The 14,850-nt window shown below is 52.4% G+C and overlaps 2 protein-coding genes across 3 annotated transcripts; one reads left to right on the top strand and one right to left on the bottom strand.

Annotated features, from left to right (window-relative positions):
* Positions 1 to 812: 812 nt before the first annotated feature.
* Positions 813 to 5,102, bottom strand: BCKDK (branched chain keto acid dehydrogenase kinase). Of its 2 annotated transcripts, none has more exons than XM_072836580.1 (12): positions 4,975 to 5,102; positions 4,015 to 4,397; positions 3,827 to 3,895; positions 3,625 to 3,735; positions 3,251 to 3,298; positions 3,051 to 3,170; positions 2,870 to 2,968; positions 2,604 to 2,677; positions 2,170 to 2,298; positions 1,980 to 2,080; positions 1,362 to 1,520; positions 813 to 1,268 (listed from the first exon to the last, which is right to left on the bottom strand). In XM_072836580.1, exons 1-12 carry the CDS (start codon positions 5,078 to 5,080, stop codon positions 1,009 to 1,011), a joined length of 1,659 nt encoding a protein of 552 aa, XP_072692681.1. In that variant the 5' UTR covers positions 5,081 to 5,102; the 3' UTR covers positions 813 to 1,008. The 2 variants fall into 2 exon arrangements, with proteins under 2 accessions (XP_072692681.1, XP_072692682.1); XM_072836581.1 differs by having other exon boundaries at positions 1,991 to 2,080.
* A 7,669-nt stretch (positions 5,103 to 12,771) lies between these two features.
* VKORC1 (vitamin K epoxide reductase complex subunit 1) lies at positions 12,772 to 14,818 on the top strand. Its single transcript, XM_072836579.1, has 3 exons — positions 12,772 to 13,025; positions 13,793 to 13,902; positions 14,378 to 14,818. Exons 1-3 carry the CDS (start codon positions 12,853 to 12,855, stop codon positions 14,584 to 14,586), a joined length of 492 nt encoding a protein of 163 aa, XP_072692680.1. The 5' UTR covers positions 12,772 to 12,852; the 3' UTR covers positions 14,587 to 14,818.
* The last annotated feature ends 32 nt before the right edge of the window (positions 14,819 to 14,850 follow it).

The raw sequence follows: 14,850 nt of genomic DNA, 5'->3' as shown, positions 1-14,850 counted from the left end.
CTGCCCTTCCCTTTCCTGCTTCCCCCTACTTCCTAACTGGAGCCTTTTTTCAACAAATCACATGGACATAAACCTCCTTTCAGTGTCTGCTTCTAGGAAATCCAACTGTAAACATCCCTTCCTAGCTGAAAATCTGTCCATGGATTCCTGCTGCCTACGGGATAAATCCCATGCTTCCTGGCTGTACTCCAGCCTTACCCCCTGGGCTGCAGCCAGCAGGATTTTCATCCTGGTCACTGTGGTTTCCGCCACGTGGCATCTGACCTCCAGATACAATTCCTGTCTCTCCTCAATCCGCCACCTCATCACCAGTCCCACCAAGCAGAATTTCAGGCCTTTCTTCCCCTCCCTTGGGTCCACACCTGCTGTCTGGAGCCCTTTCCTTCTGCCTTCCCTACCAGGGCCCCACTGTCCCCCAGGGCCTGCCAGGGTATAATCTTATGTGTTCCTTTTCCTTGGCAGAAGCAAGCACAGCTGGCAGGCAGTATTTTTAATCTTACTCAAGCTCAGGAATCAGGTGGCTCAGGAGATTGCCCAGTCTGGTAACCTTCACCTCCAGAACCTGTGACTGCCAGGAAGGGAGGGTCAGAACTGAGGCCTGGAAGCTGTGCCAACTTGGGCTGTTGATACTGCCTGGGGCCCAGAAACATTTGTTAAATGAAGAGATTTGGGGGCAATTCTATACCTGGCCTACCAGACTGTCTGGACAGTTAGAGACTGGGACATAAGCTACTTAAACCCAAGGGCCCAGGGAACCAAAACAGGGTGGAAACAAAAGCTCACCTGCCCTCCCCACACATGGGGCCCAAAAGGGCATTCAAAATGTGAACTTTAATAACAAACAGCAGGTCAAGGTGGGGTTCCCCAGGAACAAGAATAACGGAGCTGGTGCTGGAGGCCTCAGGGGCCCCCACTTCCTCTCCTCCAAGGCCTGGAGGCAGGGAAGCAGGGGACCTCTGTAGAGGAGGGGTGGCACCGGGCTCCATGTAATTCCATCTATTTGGGGCCCTAAGACCCAAGATGCAGCAGCATGTGGAGCAGGGTGGCATCCTGCCTTGCCCAGAAGGTCCTGGCAGGGTGTGGAGCCCAGGCTAGGCAGGCAAGTGGGCCAAGGGCTGTGGGGTCAGATGCGGAAGCTTTCCTCTCGACCATCGATGTGACGGAGCCGCAAGTAGACATCTGTGCCAATGCCCTGCAAGGATTGCAGGTGGAGAGAACCGCCGAGGTACTCTGCGTAGGCCCGTGAGGTGGGCAGCCCGAAGCCAAAGCTGGGATGGGCAGAGGAAGAGGAGAGAGGCTTCAGAGGCTTAAGCCTCCTGAGCATCCCCCCAGCCCTCCACCCTGGCCAGGTGGGGCCTCACCCATGCATGGGCCCCGACTGGCCGCCACTGTGCATGTCCAGGTGGCCAAAAAGGGGGCTGATCCGGGGGTCCTGGGTGCTGGCCTCAGCTGTAGTGAAGTGGTAGTCCATAACCCGATCCAGGTCTTTGTGAGCAATTCCCCCGCCTCGGTCTGAAATCCTGGCAAGTTGTTCATAACATGGGCTTGGCTCAGCTACGGTGGGGGGGCCTCACTACTTCCCAAATAGTGCTAGGTCTGCCTTCCCGCCCCTTCCACCCAAAGATGGAATGTGATCTACCTAGACCCTTGGGCCTTGTTTTTTTATAAGTAACATCCTTCCATCCTCACTTTTCTACCTGGGCCACTGGCTGCTTTTACATTCTCATGGGATTTTACACTTATTGTCAACTCAACATCGTGGACTAGTTACCCTAACTCCCCACTCCAGGTCCCTCGGTTGCTGACAAGGATAGCGCTCTGGGACCTGCAGCTGGCCCCAGATCCACTCACATCCAGCTCATGGCATTCTTAGAACCACCAGGGACCAAGTCTCAGAGTAGGGCAGCTACTGGCTCAAGGTCATGCAGGAAGTCAGAGACAGTGCCTGGAACTCCCATGTATCCCAGCCTAACTCTCACTCAGGGCAAACCTGATGACGAGATCGATATCATTGTTGGCGATGGTGATGACCACATCTGGAACATTGTAGGGAGTGTCTAGGTGACTCTCCATCGTGGCTCTATGCAGGAGGAAAGACCAGTAGGTGGTGGTACCCCAGCCTCATCCCAGTTCCTGTCTGCCCCCTTCCAACATATTCAGCCAGCCCACCTCATAGCATTCTTGAGGAGTTCAGGCAGGATGTAGTCCAGCGGCATAGGAATGAAGGGGAAGCGGGCGGCCACATGTCCGTTGATGCGGACACGGGGGGCATTGCCATACTTGTGCTCACATAGGCGTCTGTGGATAGGAGCAAAGGTTCAAACCTAGACTAGTGAGTCTCAGATGAAGGTGATGCTGCCCCAACTATGCCCAGAGAAACTTGGCAATTTCTAGAGATATTTTTCCTTGCCACAACTGGGAGTTGCATTGAATAGAAACCAGGGATTCTTCTAAAGACCCTAACAAGCACAGGGTAGCCCCTAAGAATAATCTGACCCAAAATGTTAAGAGTGCCACGTTGGAGAATCCCTGCCGTAGGCAAGGGCTCAGGCCCAAGCCTTCCCAGCCAAAGATATCCACCCCCTTAGCTGTTCTCGCCTTACCTGGCAAAGTCCACCCACTTTTCAATAATCTTCTTTGGTGACAAGCGAGTGCAGATGATGCCAACAAAGTCGGGCTGGCAGGAGAAAGAAAGTTAGGATTAAGCAGCACCTCGACCCACACCTCAGCCTCCAAATGCTTGCAATCTCTGGACCTCTGAAGCAGCCCAGGCCTCTCCCCAGGCCCTTGGTCCAGTCCTCAGTCCAAGGGGGACCCTGGGTCAGTCCCTTCTGCCCCACCTAGTAGATCTCAGATCCCAGCAGCCCACCTTGTCCTCATGCAGCGCCAGATGATGTGTGGCCAACATGCGGATCCCAAGCCTCGAAGTCAGTGTTTTGTCCAAGAAGAAGCGGACAAGCTTCTCATCCTGTGAAGAGTGGAGCCTCAGAAATGCCATGCCTTTCCCAAGTCCCCCCGTAGGCCCGGGTGCCCACTGTGCTGCCCCTGACCTGTATGTGCTTCCGGCTCTCACGTAGGCCCTCAGCTAAGAGGGTCACCACATCCTTGTGATCGTCCAGCAGCTGTCGCACCAGCTGGCAGTACTGGGCCTCGTCTGCCTGGTCCTTGATCTACAGGCCACAGAGTCATGAGCATGGACGTTCCAGTCCTGACCTCTCAGCCCCTCACCCTGCCCTGGCCCAGCCCTCACCGGAGGGAAGTCTGTCAGCTTCTGGAAGGCACGGATGTACAACTCGTGCTGCAAGAAAGAGGTGTGGGAATTCACAGGGATGCTGTGGGCACTGTATAGAGAACAGCCACCCACCAAGCTTACCCATAGAGATTGCCAGCCACCCCAACTCACTTGGTTTAAATCCTCATCATGGCCTTTCAAGCCTCGATAAATATGCAGCCTTAGCCTCTGAAGGCTTGGGTCTGAGCCCTCTGTGGCCCTGAAACCTTATGGCAGGCAAGTCTCTGCCACCCAAGTCCCATCTCCCAATGTGCCCCTTGGGCAGTGGGGACATTGATCTACAGTCCTGTCTAGAAAAACCCAGAACCCCACACCTCCTGAGGCCACCTTACCACGTGCAGTATGGTGGGGTTGCAGCCAATGATAAAAGGAAGGCTACGGAAACCCTTGATTCGGTGAGCGATCCTCACTGGCAACTCTTGCTGCAAGTACCGGGCACTTTTCTAGGAAAAAGGAGGGAAGTCAGGCACAGGGCCTCAGTGGCTGCACCAGAGCCCCAGGAACCAAGACACAAATAGAGGGCTGGAATCTTACCAGAAGGTGGCTGCCATCCTGAGAGCGGCCTGAATAGAGCATCATGGTCGGAGTGAGGCGGACTGAGGGCTGGAGGGGCAGATGGGCTTTGAGCACTGTATCTGCAACACCCCGCCTCCACCACATTAGCTCCACCCCTTCCCTGGACACCCACTCCAGCCCAGACTGGCCCCTGGCCAGCTGCGCACCTTCTCCGCTGCCACATCGATGGCCGACTGGTTGTAAAAGGAGGTGACAGTCTTGGAGCGCTCCCGCGCCATCTCCACGTGGTGCGTGTCGGTGGCTGACGTGGAGCGGGCCCGGAGAGAGAGTGCAGGCCCCAGCAAGGGCCGGAGTGGAGGTCCGCTCCGGGGACCGCTCCCCAACACGGACGCCAGTATCATCTTCCTGCCCTGTTCCTTTGTTTCTTTGTTAGACTGGGCAGCCGCTAGGGCAGAGGACCGGATGGACGGAGGCGACCCCAAAACGGAGCAAGGGGCTATGTGGGTGGGCAAGGGGCTCTTCTCCGACTTCAGGAGTGACGGCAGGTCAAGGATGCTGACGAGCTCAGCCCCCAGGGAGCAGCTCCCATCTGCGGAGTGGACGGGGAAGGGGGAGTTGTAAGGGTCTGAATCCAGACCATCCGCACCATCTCTCCACGTGGACACGGGTACCATCAGACCTGGGTAATCTCTACCCACCCATCCAACCACCTCCCCAAACACCTACAGGCCGAGCCTGCACAACCTCGTTTGCCCGGGCTACTCTTCAACTTGAGGCTCTACCCGGTGCCTGGAGGGGAGGGGATCCTCAGACCCGTCCAGTCGGAAAACACCAGCCTCGCTCCCTGTGGTCCTGGGCACCCTCGTTCAGGGGGCGGGGCTGACCCCTACTCAGTGCCTTCAGGCTCGGGCCCCCCACAAGCGTGGCCCGCGCGTGCAAGGCACACAGCTTCGTGCCCCCGGGGGCCGGCTGTACCGAAGCGGCAGCCCTGGAGTCGCCGTCTGGGCTCCCCCTCCGCAGGGTCACTTGGTTCGGCCCGAATCCCCCCTGTATGGTAGATGCCACCCCGGTCCACGCGCACGCCGCGGTCCCGCTCAATAGCGGCGGCTACGAGCACGCGCCGCCGAGCCTCCGCAGGCAGGGTCTGCGCGGGTCGTTCCACTTACCGCGGGGCCAGGGCCAGGGCCGGGCCCGAGGTCCGAGCGGAACGGCCCAACAGTCGACCGGCCGGGCTAGCCGAGCCGCCTGCGCCCTCTGCCGCCGTGACGTCATGTGGGCTTTGGGGGCCCGGTGCCTCCTGGGAGTTGTAGTTCGGAGCCAGACCATCCCAGCTACTCCTCTCGAGGCTCCTGGACCCCCAAGTGAATTCCACAGCTCCCTTTACAATTCTTTCGGAGTTATCTGTGGTCTCCCTGGGTCTCTGTCTGCTGCTTTATAAAATGGGCTTCCTGGGAAAGAAATGGGAGAGGGCGGAAAGACCCTTCGATGTAAAGCACACAGACCAAACCCTACCTGGTTCCCTTCCCTGTGGTCCCATCCTTCCATTTTTTGACTGATTTGTGGCAAATCAGACTGCTGGTTCAAATCCCAGTTCAGCCTTTTACTATCCGGGGCAATTTACTTAAAAACTGCTGAATGGGGCAGCCCCAGTGGCGCAGCAGTTTAGCGCCGCCTGCAGCCCGGGGCGTGATCCTGGAGACCTAGGATCGAGTCCCACATCGGACTCCCTGCATGGAGCCCGCTTCTCTGTCTGCCTCTGTCTCTCTCTGTGTGTCTCTATGAATAAATAAATAAAATCTTTAAAAAAAAAACTGAATGCTTTAATATCTGTGTTGGTATAATGAGGATGTATCAACCCTGGGGTTGTGTGGATATATGAGTTTATGTATGTCAAGTGCCTAGAACAGCGCCACGGTGGAATTAACACTAGGTGAGTGTTTTTTCCCTCCCCCAGAGGAAAGCTTCAGCGTCATTAATCCTGAAGAAGGCTGCACATTATGGAAGCCTCAAATAGGATCTGGGACATTGGTACAGGTGCAGAATGAGTAGGAGGAGCCCAGGTGCCCAAGCTGGAGTGGGAAGGGCATGACAAGACAGAGGATAGCCTGGAAAATCTGAGGGCAGCCATGTGGAGGCTAGGAAGGAGAGGGGCTGAATGGGGCCACCAGAACCAGATCACCAAGGGCAAGGAGTCTGCATTTGTCCTGAGACAGTAAGAAGTCACTGAAGGGATTTAATTTGATCTGCTCCTTAGAACCCTGTGGCTGTAGTGTTTGGGTGGTTGAAACCAAATGCAGAGAAACCAGTGAAAAAGCAACTTACTTTTTCTAAGGAGTTGATGGAGAGACTTTTCAGCGTGTAAGACTGTGTGTGTGTGTGTGTGTGTACTTGTATTTGCACTGATCAGATTTTTCTTTACCATAGTAGGTATGTATTTTCTAAATTTTTTTTTTTTAATTTTTAAATTAAAAAAAAAGGACTAGTTGAAGCAGGGAACATCTTCGGAGCCGTCTTTAAACTTCAGCAGAGGTGGGGCCCTTTACCACAGCCGGCCAGCAGGCCTGGGGAAGCCTGGGGAGGTCTGTATGCGGCGCAGGAGGAGAGGGCTCCCTGAGGCTCGGGATTTCCTCCTTTCCGCCGCATCCGCACACCATTCCCACCCTTTCTTTCCCAGCAGCCTGGCGACATCCGGGAGCGAGGCCAGGAGGCCACTGAGCTCTGGAGGAAGGCGCGCCTCGAGCGGGGGACGAGGGGAGAGGGGTGGGTGGCCCCGGTGGGGAGGACAGCACGCGCCGACACGCAAGGGACTCGCCGGGCTCGCAGGGTGTCAGAACCCGCGCTCACGCGGCCGCGGCGTGGCCCGAGACGGCCCGGAGTCTGGGCAGGACTTCACCCCATTTGACCCGGCGCGCTCCAGCCGCGCTCGGCCTGAACTCGCTGCTGTCACCCGGCGGCGGAGGTGGGCCATGCACCCACGGGGTTCCTAATAGTCACAGTTCAGACTGGTCCGGCCCTCCTCTAAGGGCCTCCTGTTGGATTAATCTCATCTTCGGAGCAACTCTCTGAGGCAGTTTCTTTCTTTCTTTTTTTTTTTTAATTTTTATTTATTTATGATAGTCACACAGAGAGAGAGAGAGAGGCAGAGACACAGGCAGAGGGAGAAGCAGGCTCCATGCACTGGGAGCCCGATGTGGGATTCGATCCCGGGTCTCCAGGATCGCGCCCTGGGCCAAAGGCAGGCGCTAAACGCTGCGCCACCCAGGGATCCCTCTGAGGCAGTTTCGATCACTATTCTCACTTTACAGTAAGATCCAAAGACTCCTCCCCCTCTTGTCTCCCTCTGTCCTTACCCCACACGCAACGGCTCCAGCCAGGCTCATCTCCCTGTTGCTCCCTAAACATACCAGGTATGTTCTGCCTCTGAGCCTTGCACTGGCTGTTCCCTCTGCCGGGAACACCCTTCCCCTAGATATCCACATAGCTTACCTCTCCCCTCCTTCAAGCTTTTGCCCAAATGTCAACTGAATGAAGCCCACCCTCACCATCCTATTTAAACTTGCAGTCACCTCCATTCCCCTCACCCCGTTCAATTTTTTATTTTATTTTTAATTTTTTATTTTTATTGTAGCATTTGTCACCAACATACTACATACTTTATGTGTTGATTATATTAATTGCTCATTTTTCTCTTTTTTTTAGTTTTGTTTGTTTGTTTGTTTTGTTTATTTATTTATGAGAGACAGAGAGAGAGAGAGGCAGAGACACAGGCAGAGGAAGAAGCAGGCTACACTCAGGGAGCCGGATGTCGGACTCGATCCTGGGACTCCGGGATCACACCCTGAATCAAAGGTAGACGCTCAACCGCTGAGCCAGCTAGGCGTCCCTCATTATTTTTTTTAAGTAAACTCTAAACCAACCGTGGGACTTGGACTCATGACCCCCAGATCAAGAGTCACATGCTCTACCAACCGAGCTAGGCAGACACCCCTACAATCATTCTTTTTTGAAAGGATCACTTTGATTGCAGTGTGGATGAGGAACAAGTATACCCAGGAGAATAATAAGGAGACTACTGCATTTATCTAGGAAGGAGATGAAGATAGCTTGAACCAGAGTAGTGGTCTGCATAGATTACAGGGATTGAGAGAGTGGTCCAGGAGGAGTGGCTTGGGTGAATGAAGGGGGCATATTTAAAATGGGAAATCCCGGGGATCCCTGGGTGGCTCAGTGGTTTAGCGCCTGCCTCTGGCCCAGGGCGCAATCCTTGAGTCCCGGGATCGAGTCCCAGGATCGAGTCCCAGGATCGAGTCCCACGTTAGGCTCCCGGCATGGAGCCTGCTCTCCCTCTGCCTGTGTCTCTGCCTCTCTCTCTCTCTCTCTCTCTCTCTCTCTATGTCTATCATAAATAAATAAATAAATCTTTAAAAAAAAGAAATAATAAAAAATAAGATGGGAAATCCCATAGGAAGAACAGGTTTGGGGAAGTTTAAGGGGTTCACTTTTGGGTGAATTGCATTACATCTGAATGACCTTGAGGCATCCAGGTGGTGACATCCAAGAGGTATTTCTATTATGGGGTTTGGAGCCGAGGAGAGAGATCTAGGCTCAGGTCAGAAGTTGGAGGCTGTGACCTGTAGGGAGTAAGAGGAGATGGGAGAAAATAACGCTGTCCCATGTGGCAGTCTGTATTTCCAAGAATGGCCCACTGCACATGAACTTCTTAGAATATTACTTTGACACTTCTCAAATCAAGAGATGGAGTTCTAGGGCACCTGGGTGGCATAGTTGGTTAAGTGGCTGACTCTAGTTTTTGACTCAGGTTATGATCTTGGGGTCCTGGGTTGGAGCCCCAAGTCAGACTCCATGCTCAGCGTGGAGTCTGCTTGGAATTCTCTTCTCTCTCTGTCCGTCCCCCATGTGCACACTTGCTCTCTCTCTCTCTTAAATAAATAAATAAAATCTGAAACACCTGGATGGCTTAGTGGTTGAGTGTCTGCCTTCAGCTCAGGTCGTGATCCTGGGGTCCTGGGATCAAGTCCTGCATTGGGCTCCCCGCAGAGAGCCTGCTTCTCCCTCTGCCTATGTCTCTGCCTTTCTCCCTGTGTCTCTCATGAAAAAATAAACAAAATCTATAAATAAATAAATAAATAAATAAATAAATAAATAAATAAATAAATAAATATTTTAAAAAATGCAATTCTATGTTCCTTCCCTTGGAACTGAGGAGGCTTGTGTTACAGTGGAAGGGATACCATGTGACTTTGTTTTAAACATTTTATTTTTTTTAAGATTTTATTTTTATTTTTTCACGAGAGACAGAGAGAGAGAGAGAGAGAGAAAGAGAGAGAGGCAAAGACACAGGCAGAGGGAGAAGCAGGCTCCATGCAGGGAGCCCGATGCTGGACTCGATCCTGGGACTCCAGGATCACGCCCTGGGCCAAAGGCAGGCGCTAAACTGCTGAGCCACCCAGGGATCCCCTAAACATTTTATATTTAAGTAATATGTATGCTCAATGTGGGGCTCAAACTTACAACCCTAAGATCAAGAGTCAAATGCTCCACTAACTTAGCAAGGTGCCCTACTATATGACTTTTAAAGCTACATCATAAAAGATGATTCAGCTTCCACTTCACTCCCTGGAGCGCTTGTACTAGAATCCTGAGCTGCTATGCAGGCAGTTTGACTGTCCTGTATCAATCACCTATCACTGTGTAACAAATCACCCCCACAACATCCCGGCTCAAAACAATAAACATTTAGTATCTCATACAGTTTCTTTGGGTCAGGAATCTAGAAGCAGCTAAGTTATGTGGTTCTGGCTCAGGATCTCACATGAAGTTCCAGTCAAGACGTTGGTTAAAACTACAGTCATCTGAAGGCTTGACTGATGCTGGAGGATCCAATTCCAGGGTGGCTCTCACATGCCTTACAAGTTCATGCTGGTTGTTGGCAAAAGGAATCAGTTCCTTACTAAGTGGTCCATTCCCTAGACTGCCTGAGTGTCCTCATAACATGGCAACTGGCTTCACACAGAGCCAGTGATCTGAGAGGGCACAAGATAGAAGCCGCAGTATCTTTATGACTTAGCCATTAAAACAATACACCATAATTTCTGTATTATCCTATGGGCTCAGGTCAGCCCTGTCTAGTGTAGAAAGAGACTACATAATGAATGAAATGAATACTAGAAAATGGAACTCATTCAGGACAATTTTGAAAGCTGGCTATTGTAGCCTCGAGACTGCATGCTGTGAGGAAGCCCAAACTAGCCCATACAGAGAGACTATATGGATCCTGAGACTACAAAAAAAGAGAAAGAATTGCTAGGTTAGCCCCCAGCTGCTTCAAACTCCCATTGTTCCAGCATTAGCCATCATTTGACTGCAGCTATGGGAGCCAGCATTCTCAGCCAAAATTCTCTTCCCAAATTCCCAACCTATAAAATCTGTAAGAGAAAATAAAATGAGGGGATCCCTGGGTGGCTCAGCAGTTTAGCGCCTGCCTTTGGCCCAGGGCACAATCCTGGAGTCCCGGGATCGAGTCCCACGTCAGGCTCCCTGCATGGAGCCTGCTTCTCCCTCCTCCTGTGTCTCTGCCTCTCTCTCTCTCTCTCTCTCTCTCTTTCTCTCTCTCTAAGTCTATCATAAATAAATCTTTTTTTAAAAAAGAAAAGAAAATGACCATTTTTATTTCAAGCCATTCTTTTTTGTGATGATTTGTTGAACAGCAGTACACCCTCAATGATTCCCACCTTCTGGTATTCACACTACTCTGTATTCTCTTCCAGAACTGACTAGGGCTGATGTGTCCCCACAGGGTAATGGAGATGAGACAATGGCCTAAGGCTGCTGTGACAAATTACCACAAACTTGGGATGCCTGGGTGGCTCAGCGGTTGAGCGTATGCCTTCAGCTCAGGGCGTGATCCTGGAGATCCGGGATCGAGTCCCACATCGAGCTCCCTGCATGGAGCCCGCTTCTCCCTCTGCCTGCATCTCTGCCCCTCTCTCTGTGTCTCTCATGAATAAATGAATAAAATCTTTATAAAAAAAATTACCACAAACTTAGTCGCTTAAAACAACACAACTTAAAAAAAAAAAAAACACAACTTTATTCTCTCATAGTTTTGCAGTTCCGAAGTCTGACAAGTGTCTCACTGGGCTAAAACCAAGATATCAACAGTTCCTTTCCAGACACTTTTGGGCAGAGTCCATTTCTCTGCTTTTTCTAGAGGACACCCAACATTTCTGAGTTCATGACCTCCTTCCTCCATCTTCAAAGCCAACAACATTCCAACCTCTCTATGCCTTTTTTCTGTAGTCCCCTCTCTGATTCTCTTCTTCTAATACCCTTTCTCATTTCGCCCCTCAACCTTTATCATTTTTAAGGATGCTTGTGATTATATTGGATGCACAGGATAATCTGTTTTAAAACCAGCAGATTAGTAATCTTAATTCCATCTGCAATCTTAATTCCTGTTTGCCATGGAACCAAACATATTCATAGGTCCTTGGGATTAGAACATGGGCATCTTTGGAAGCCATTATTCTGTTGACCATGCTCCCTGGAAGAAGAGTGGGTCTGAGAAGGAACAGCCAGAGAGACAGGAGAGCCAGCAGGAGAGTGAAATATCACAGAATCCAGAGAAAGCTCCTGGGCAGGAGTGCTCAATAGTGACTAATACTGTTGATAGGTCAAGCATGATAAGCACTCAAAAATATCCATGGGAGGGGTACTTGGCTGCTCAGTAGGAAGAATATAAGACTCTTGATCTCGGGTTTGTGAATCTGAGCTCGATATTGGATGCAGAAATTACTATACACACACACACACACACACATCCATTGGATTTAGCATTCTGATGACATCAGCTATTAGTTGTCAGGGAAGAGTTTGGGGGCAGGAACTAACTTATGGTGTGGTGGGCAGCAAGGAAGAAGTGAGTAAGTACAAAGTAGAAGTGTAAAATCTTCCCCAAAACTTGACTGTGAAGGGAGATTTGTTACTGTTTCTAAAATGAGGAAAGAGAAGCAAGTTTCAATGCAGAGGAGAAGGAAGGAGAGGTATAGGAGAGATGGGTCATCATTAGATGTGATGTCTGCAAGGGAAAGAGTGCAGCTAACCCAGGGAAGGCTTGGAAAAGAGGTATCCTTGGGTCGATCTAGTCTCAGGTTTGCCAGGCTGGCACGACAGTAGAACAGAAGTTAGGATAATGTCTGGGACGCCTGGGTGGCTCAGCAGTTGAGCTTCTGCCTTTGGCTCAGGTCATAATCCCGCCATCCCAGGATCAGACTCCCTGCTTGGAGCCTGCTTCTCCTTCTGCCTCTCTGTGTGTCTCTCATGAATAAGTAATAAAATATTCTTAAAAAGAAAAAAGAAGTTAGGATAATGTCAAGAGTGTGGCGGTGGTAATGGACCTGGGAATTTAAGGGTGAGAGAAGTAGGGGAAGGAGAGGAGGGAGAGGCGGAGGAGAGGGAGGGAGATTGGCCTGCAGGTGGCGCTGATGAGGCAGGAGGGAATGGCTGAGCAAGCTATGAGGATTGGAGATTATAGACCTAATAGTATCTGAAATAATAATTTCAGCGAAAATGCTGGTTCTTAATTGGATCGCAGCGTTTTCTGGATTCCCTGATCCCTCGGTCCCTAAGCCTTGGATGTGCCAAGGCTTAAAACAGCTTGGCGTAGCGTAAACGCTAAACTGTTAGCCGCAGTAATATAATTTTTTAAAACTCGGAGACTCCATTTCCCTTGAGGCATTGCGGCCGCTCCGACTACAAGTCCCATCATGCCAGGCAGGCCGTGTGCGCTGAAATTCCCTGGTCCCCCAATCTGGTTTTCCACTCCCAGCATTCCTCCCTGTTTTCCTACCCTGCCCGCACGCCTAAACGGGTTGCCGGAACAACCAATTGGGTCAAGGAGTGCAAGGCCAGGCAGGCCAATCGCCTCGCCGGAGGGGCGGGAGAAGGCGTGGCCACACCCTGGCCCCGCCCCTGCTCCGTGGCTCGTTCCCTGCGGACTAGCGCCTCGGGCGTGACCAGGAGACATGAGCGCTACCTGGGGGAACCCGGGATGGGTGAGGCTCGCGCTGTGCCTCGCGGGCTTAGTGCTCTCCCTGTACGCGCTGCACGTGAAGGCGGCGCGCGCCCGGGACCGGGATTACCGTGCGCTCTGCGACGTGGGCACCGCCATCAGCTGTTCGCGCGTTTTCTCCTCCAGGTGCGCGCGGGAGTGCAAGGCTTGGGGGAACGGGGCTGCTCGGCTGGGCGGCCAGGTTGCCAACCGCTTCTGGAGCCTGGGATCGGGATGCCCCGTGAGCGGACCCGTGGGGGCGGGGCTGCTTGAAGGGTCGTTGCCTGGAGATGGAAGTGTGGGGCCTGGGGTGAGGGGGTGTAGACAGTGTTGTTGGGCACTGGGTTTATTCCGGGGAGTAGCACGTAGATCCTGATAACAAGGAATAAGGGTAACCGGGTAGAAGAGGGAATGGAATAGCGTAGAGCGACTGATGATGGTCTTGAGGATGGCTGTGACTGGGGATAAGGGCTGGGCTGGCTATGCATGAGGGCCTGGGGTTGGTCGAATACAAAGTGGGGAGTGGGCGGACAGGGAGCTGGAGATTTAGAGGTCCAGGACGGAGAGATTCTGCACTGTATGCCCAGTCTCTGGTAACTCTGTAAAAGCAAGGTCAACTTTCTATCTACCTTGCCATCTTAAGAATTATTAAAGGTCTAGGATGCAAAGAGGGGCGTGTATGGTGGAGCCATGGCTAGGCTGGCCTGGCCTGGAGGTAGGGGAGGACAGGAGTGACATGGAATCCTGATCTGGCCAAAGGGAGGCTAGCGAGGAGGTCATTGACCGTTGGACTCTGGAGGGCATGGGGAGGGAAGGGGGAAGTACAGCCTAGGTGGCTTTTAGAAAATCACCCGTCCAGGACAGGGCCAAGGCACTGGGTTACCACTCCTCACCTGGGCCCTTCCCTCCACCAGGTGGGGCCGGGGCTTTGGACTGGTGGAACAGGTGCTCGGCCAGGACAGCATCCTCAATCAATCCAATAGCATATTCGGTTGCATCTTCTACACTTTACAGCTGTTATTAGGTGAGTGGTCCCGCCCCTTCCCTGTAGGCCCCGCCTCTTCCTGACAGGCCCCCTCCCCCTTGGCCAGCCCAGCTCAACCCCATCCCTGTCAATCTTGGTGACCCAGACGGGCTGAGCACCTGGGGGCGGGAACTAACAAGTCTCACTTGGTTTAGGTACTGTCAAAGCCAGCAGGGCTCTTAAAGGATCCTAAGACTCCACACTTTTGTGGAAAAGACTCCGTAGTTACTCTCTGAGGGGACTCCAAGGACTGCTTCTCTTTCATCTCATGTAGAGCTCAGCGGGAAAATTCACTATTTGGGTTCTAGGGATCATTGAACTGATAGGAGAACAAAGGCCTTCGTGAGGCCCATCAGAGCCTCTCATTTTAGAGACTCTTACCCAGCAGAGTCTAGGGGGGTACCCTGAAGTCAAAGCAGTGTTCTAGAGGTGGCCAGTCCCTGAAGCCCATGCCTGAGCCTTGTCTGCCTTGCAGGTTGCCTCCGGGCCCGCTGGGCATCTATCCTGCTGGTGCTGAGTTCCCTGGTGTCTCTTATCGGTTCTGTCTACCTGGCCTGGATCCTATTCTTCGTACTCTATGATTTCTGCATCGTTTGCATCACCACCTATGCCATCAATGTGGGCCTGGTTGTGCTCAGCTTCCGGAAGGTCCAGGAGCCGCAGGGCAAGGTCAAGGGGCACTGAGCCCTCACCCAAGCCAGGCTGACCTCATGCCCTGCCAAGGGGGCCATGTCTGGGTCCTTAGAAGAGTCTGCAACCTAACACCACCATACTCCCACACAAGACAATGGACCAAATGTGCCACATTCTTTCCTCCACCCTAGTGCCTCTGGCTCTGTCCCCAAGGGCTGGTTTCCAAAGTTCCTGCCATCGCCCAAGGAGGGAAGGTTCTGAGCAATAAAATTTCTTAAATAAATTGGCTAAGTCTGAGCCATCTGTCTGCGAGGG

This window comes from Canis lupus, chromosome 8, assembly GCF_048164855.1.
Source record: "Canis lupus baileyi chromosome 8, mCanLup2.hap1, whole genome shotgun sequence".
In the NCBI taxonomy this organism is placed as follows: domain Eukaryota; kingdom Metazoa; phylum Chordata; class Mammalia; order Carnivora; family Canidae; genus Canis; species Canis lupus.
This window is presented reverse-complemented; position numbering and strand designations above follow the sequence as displayed.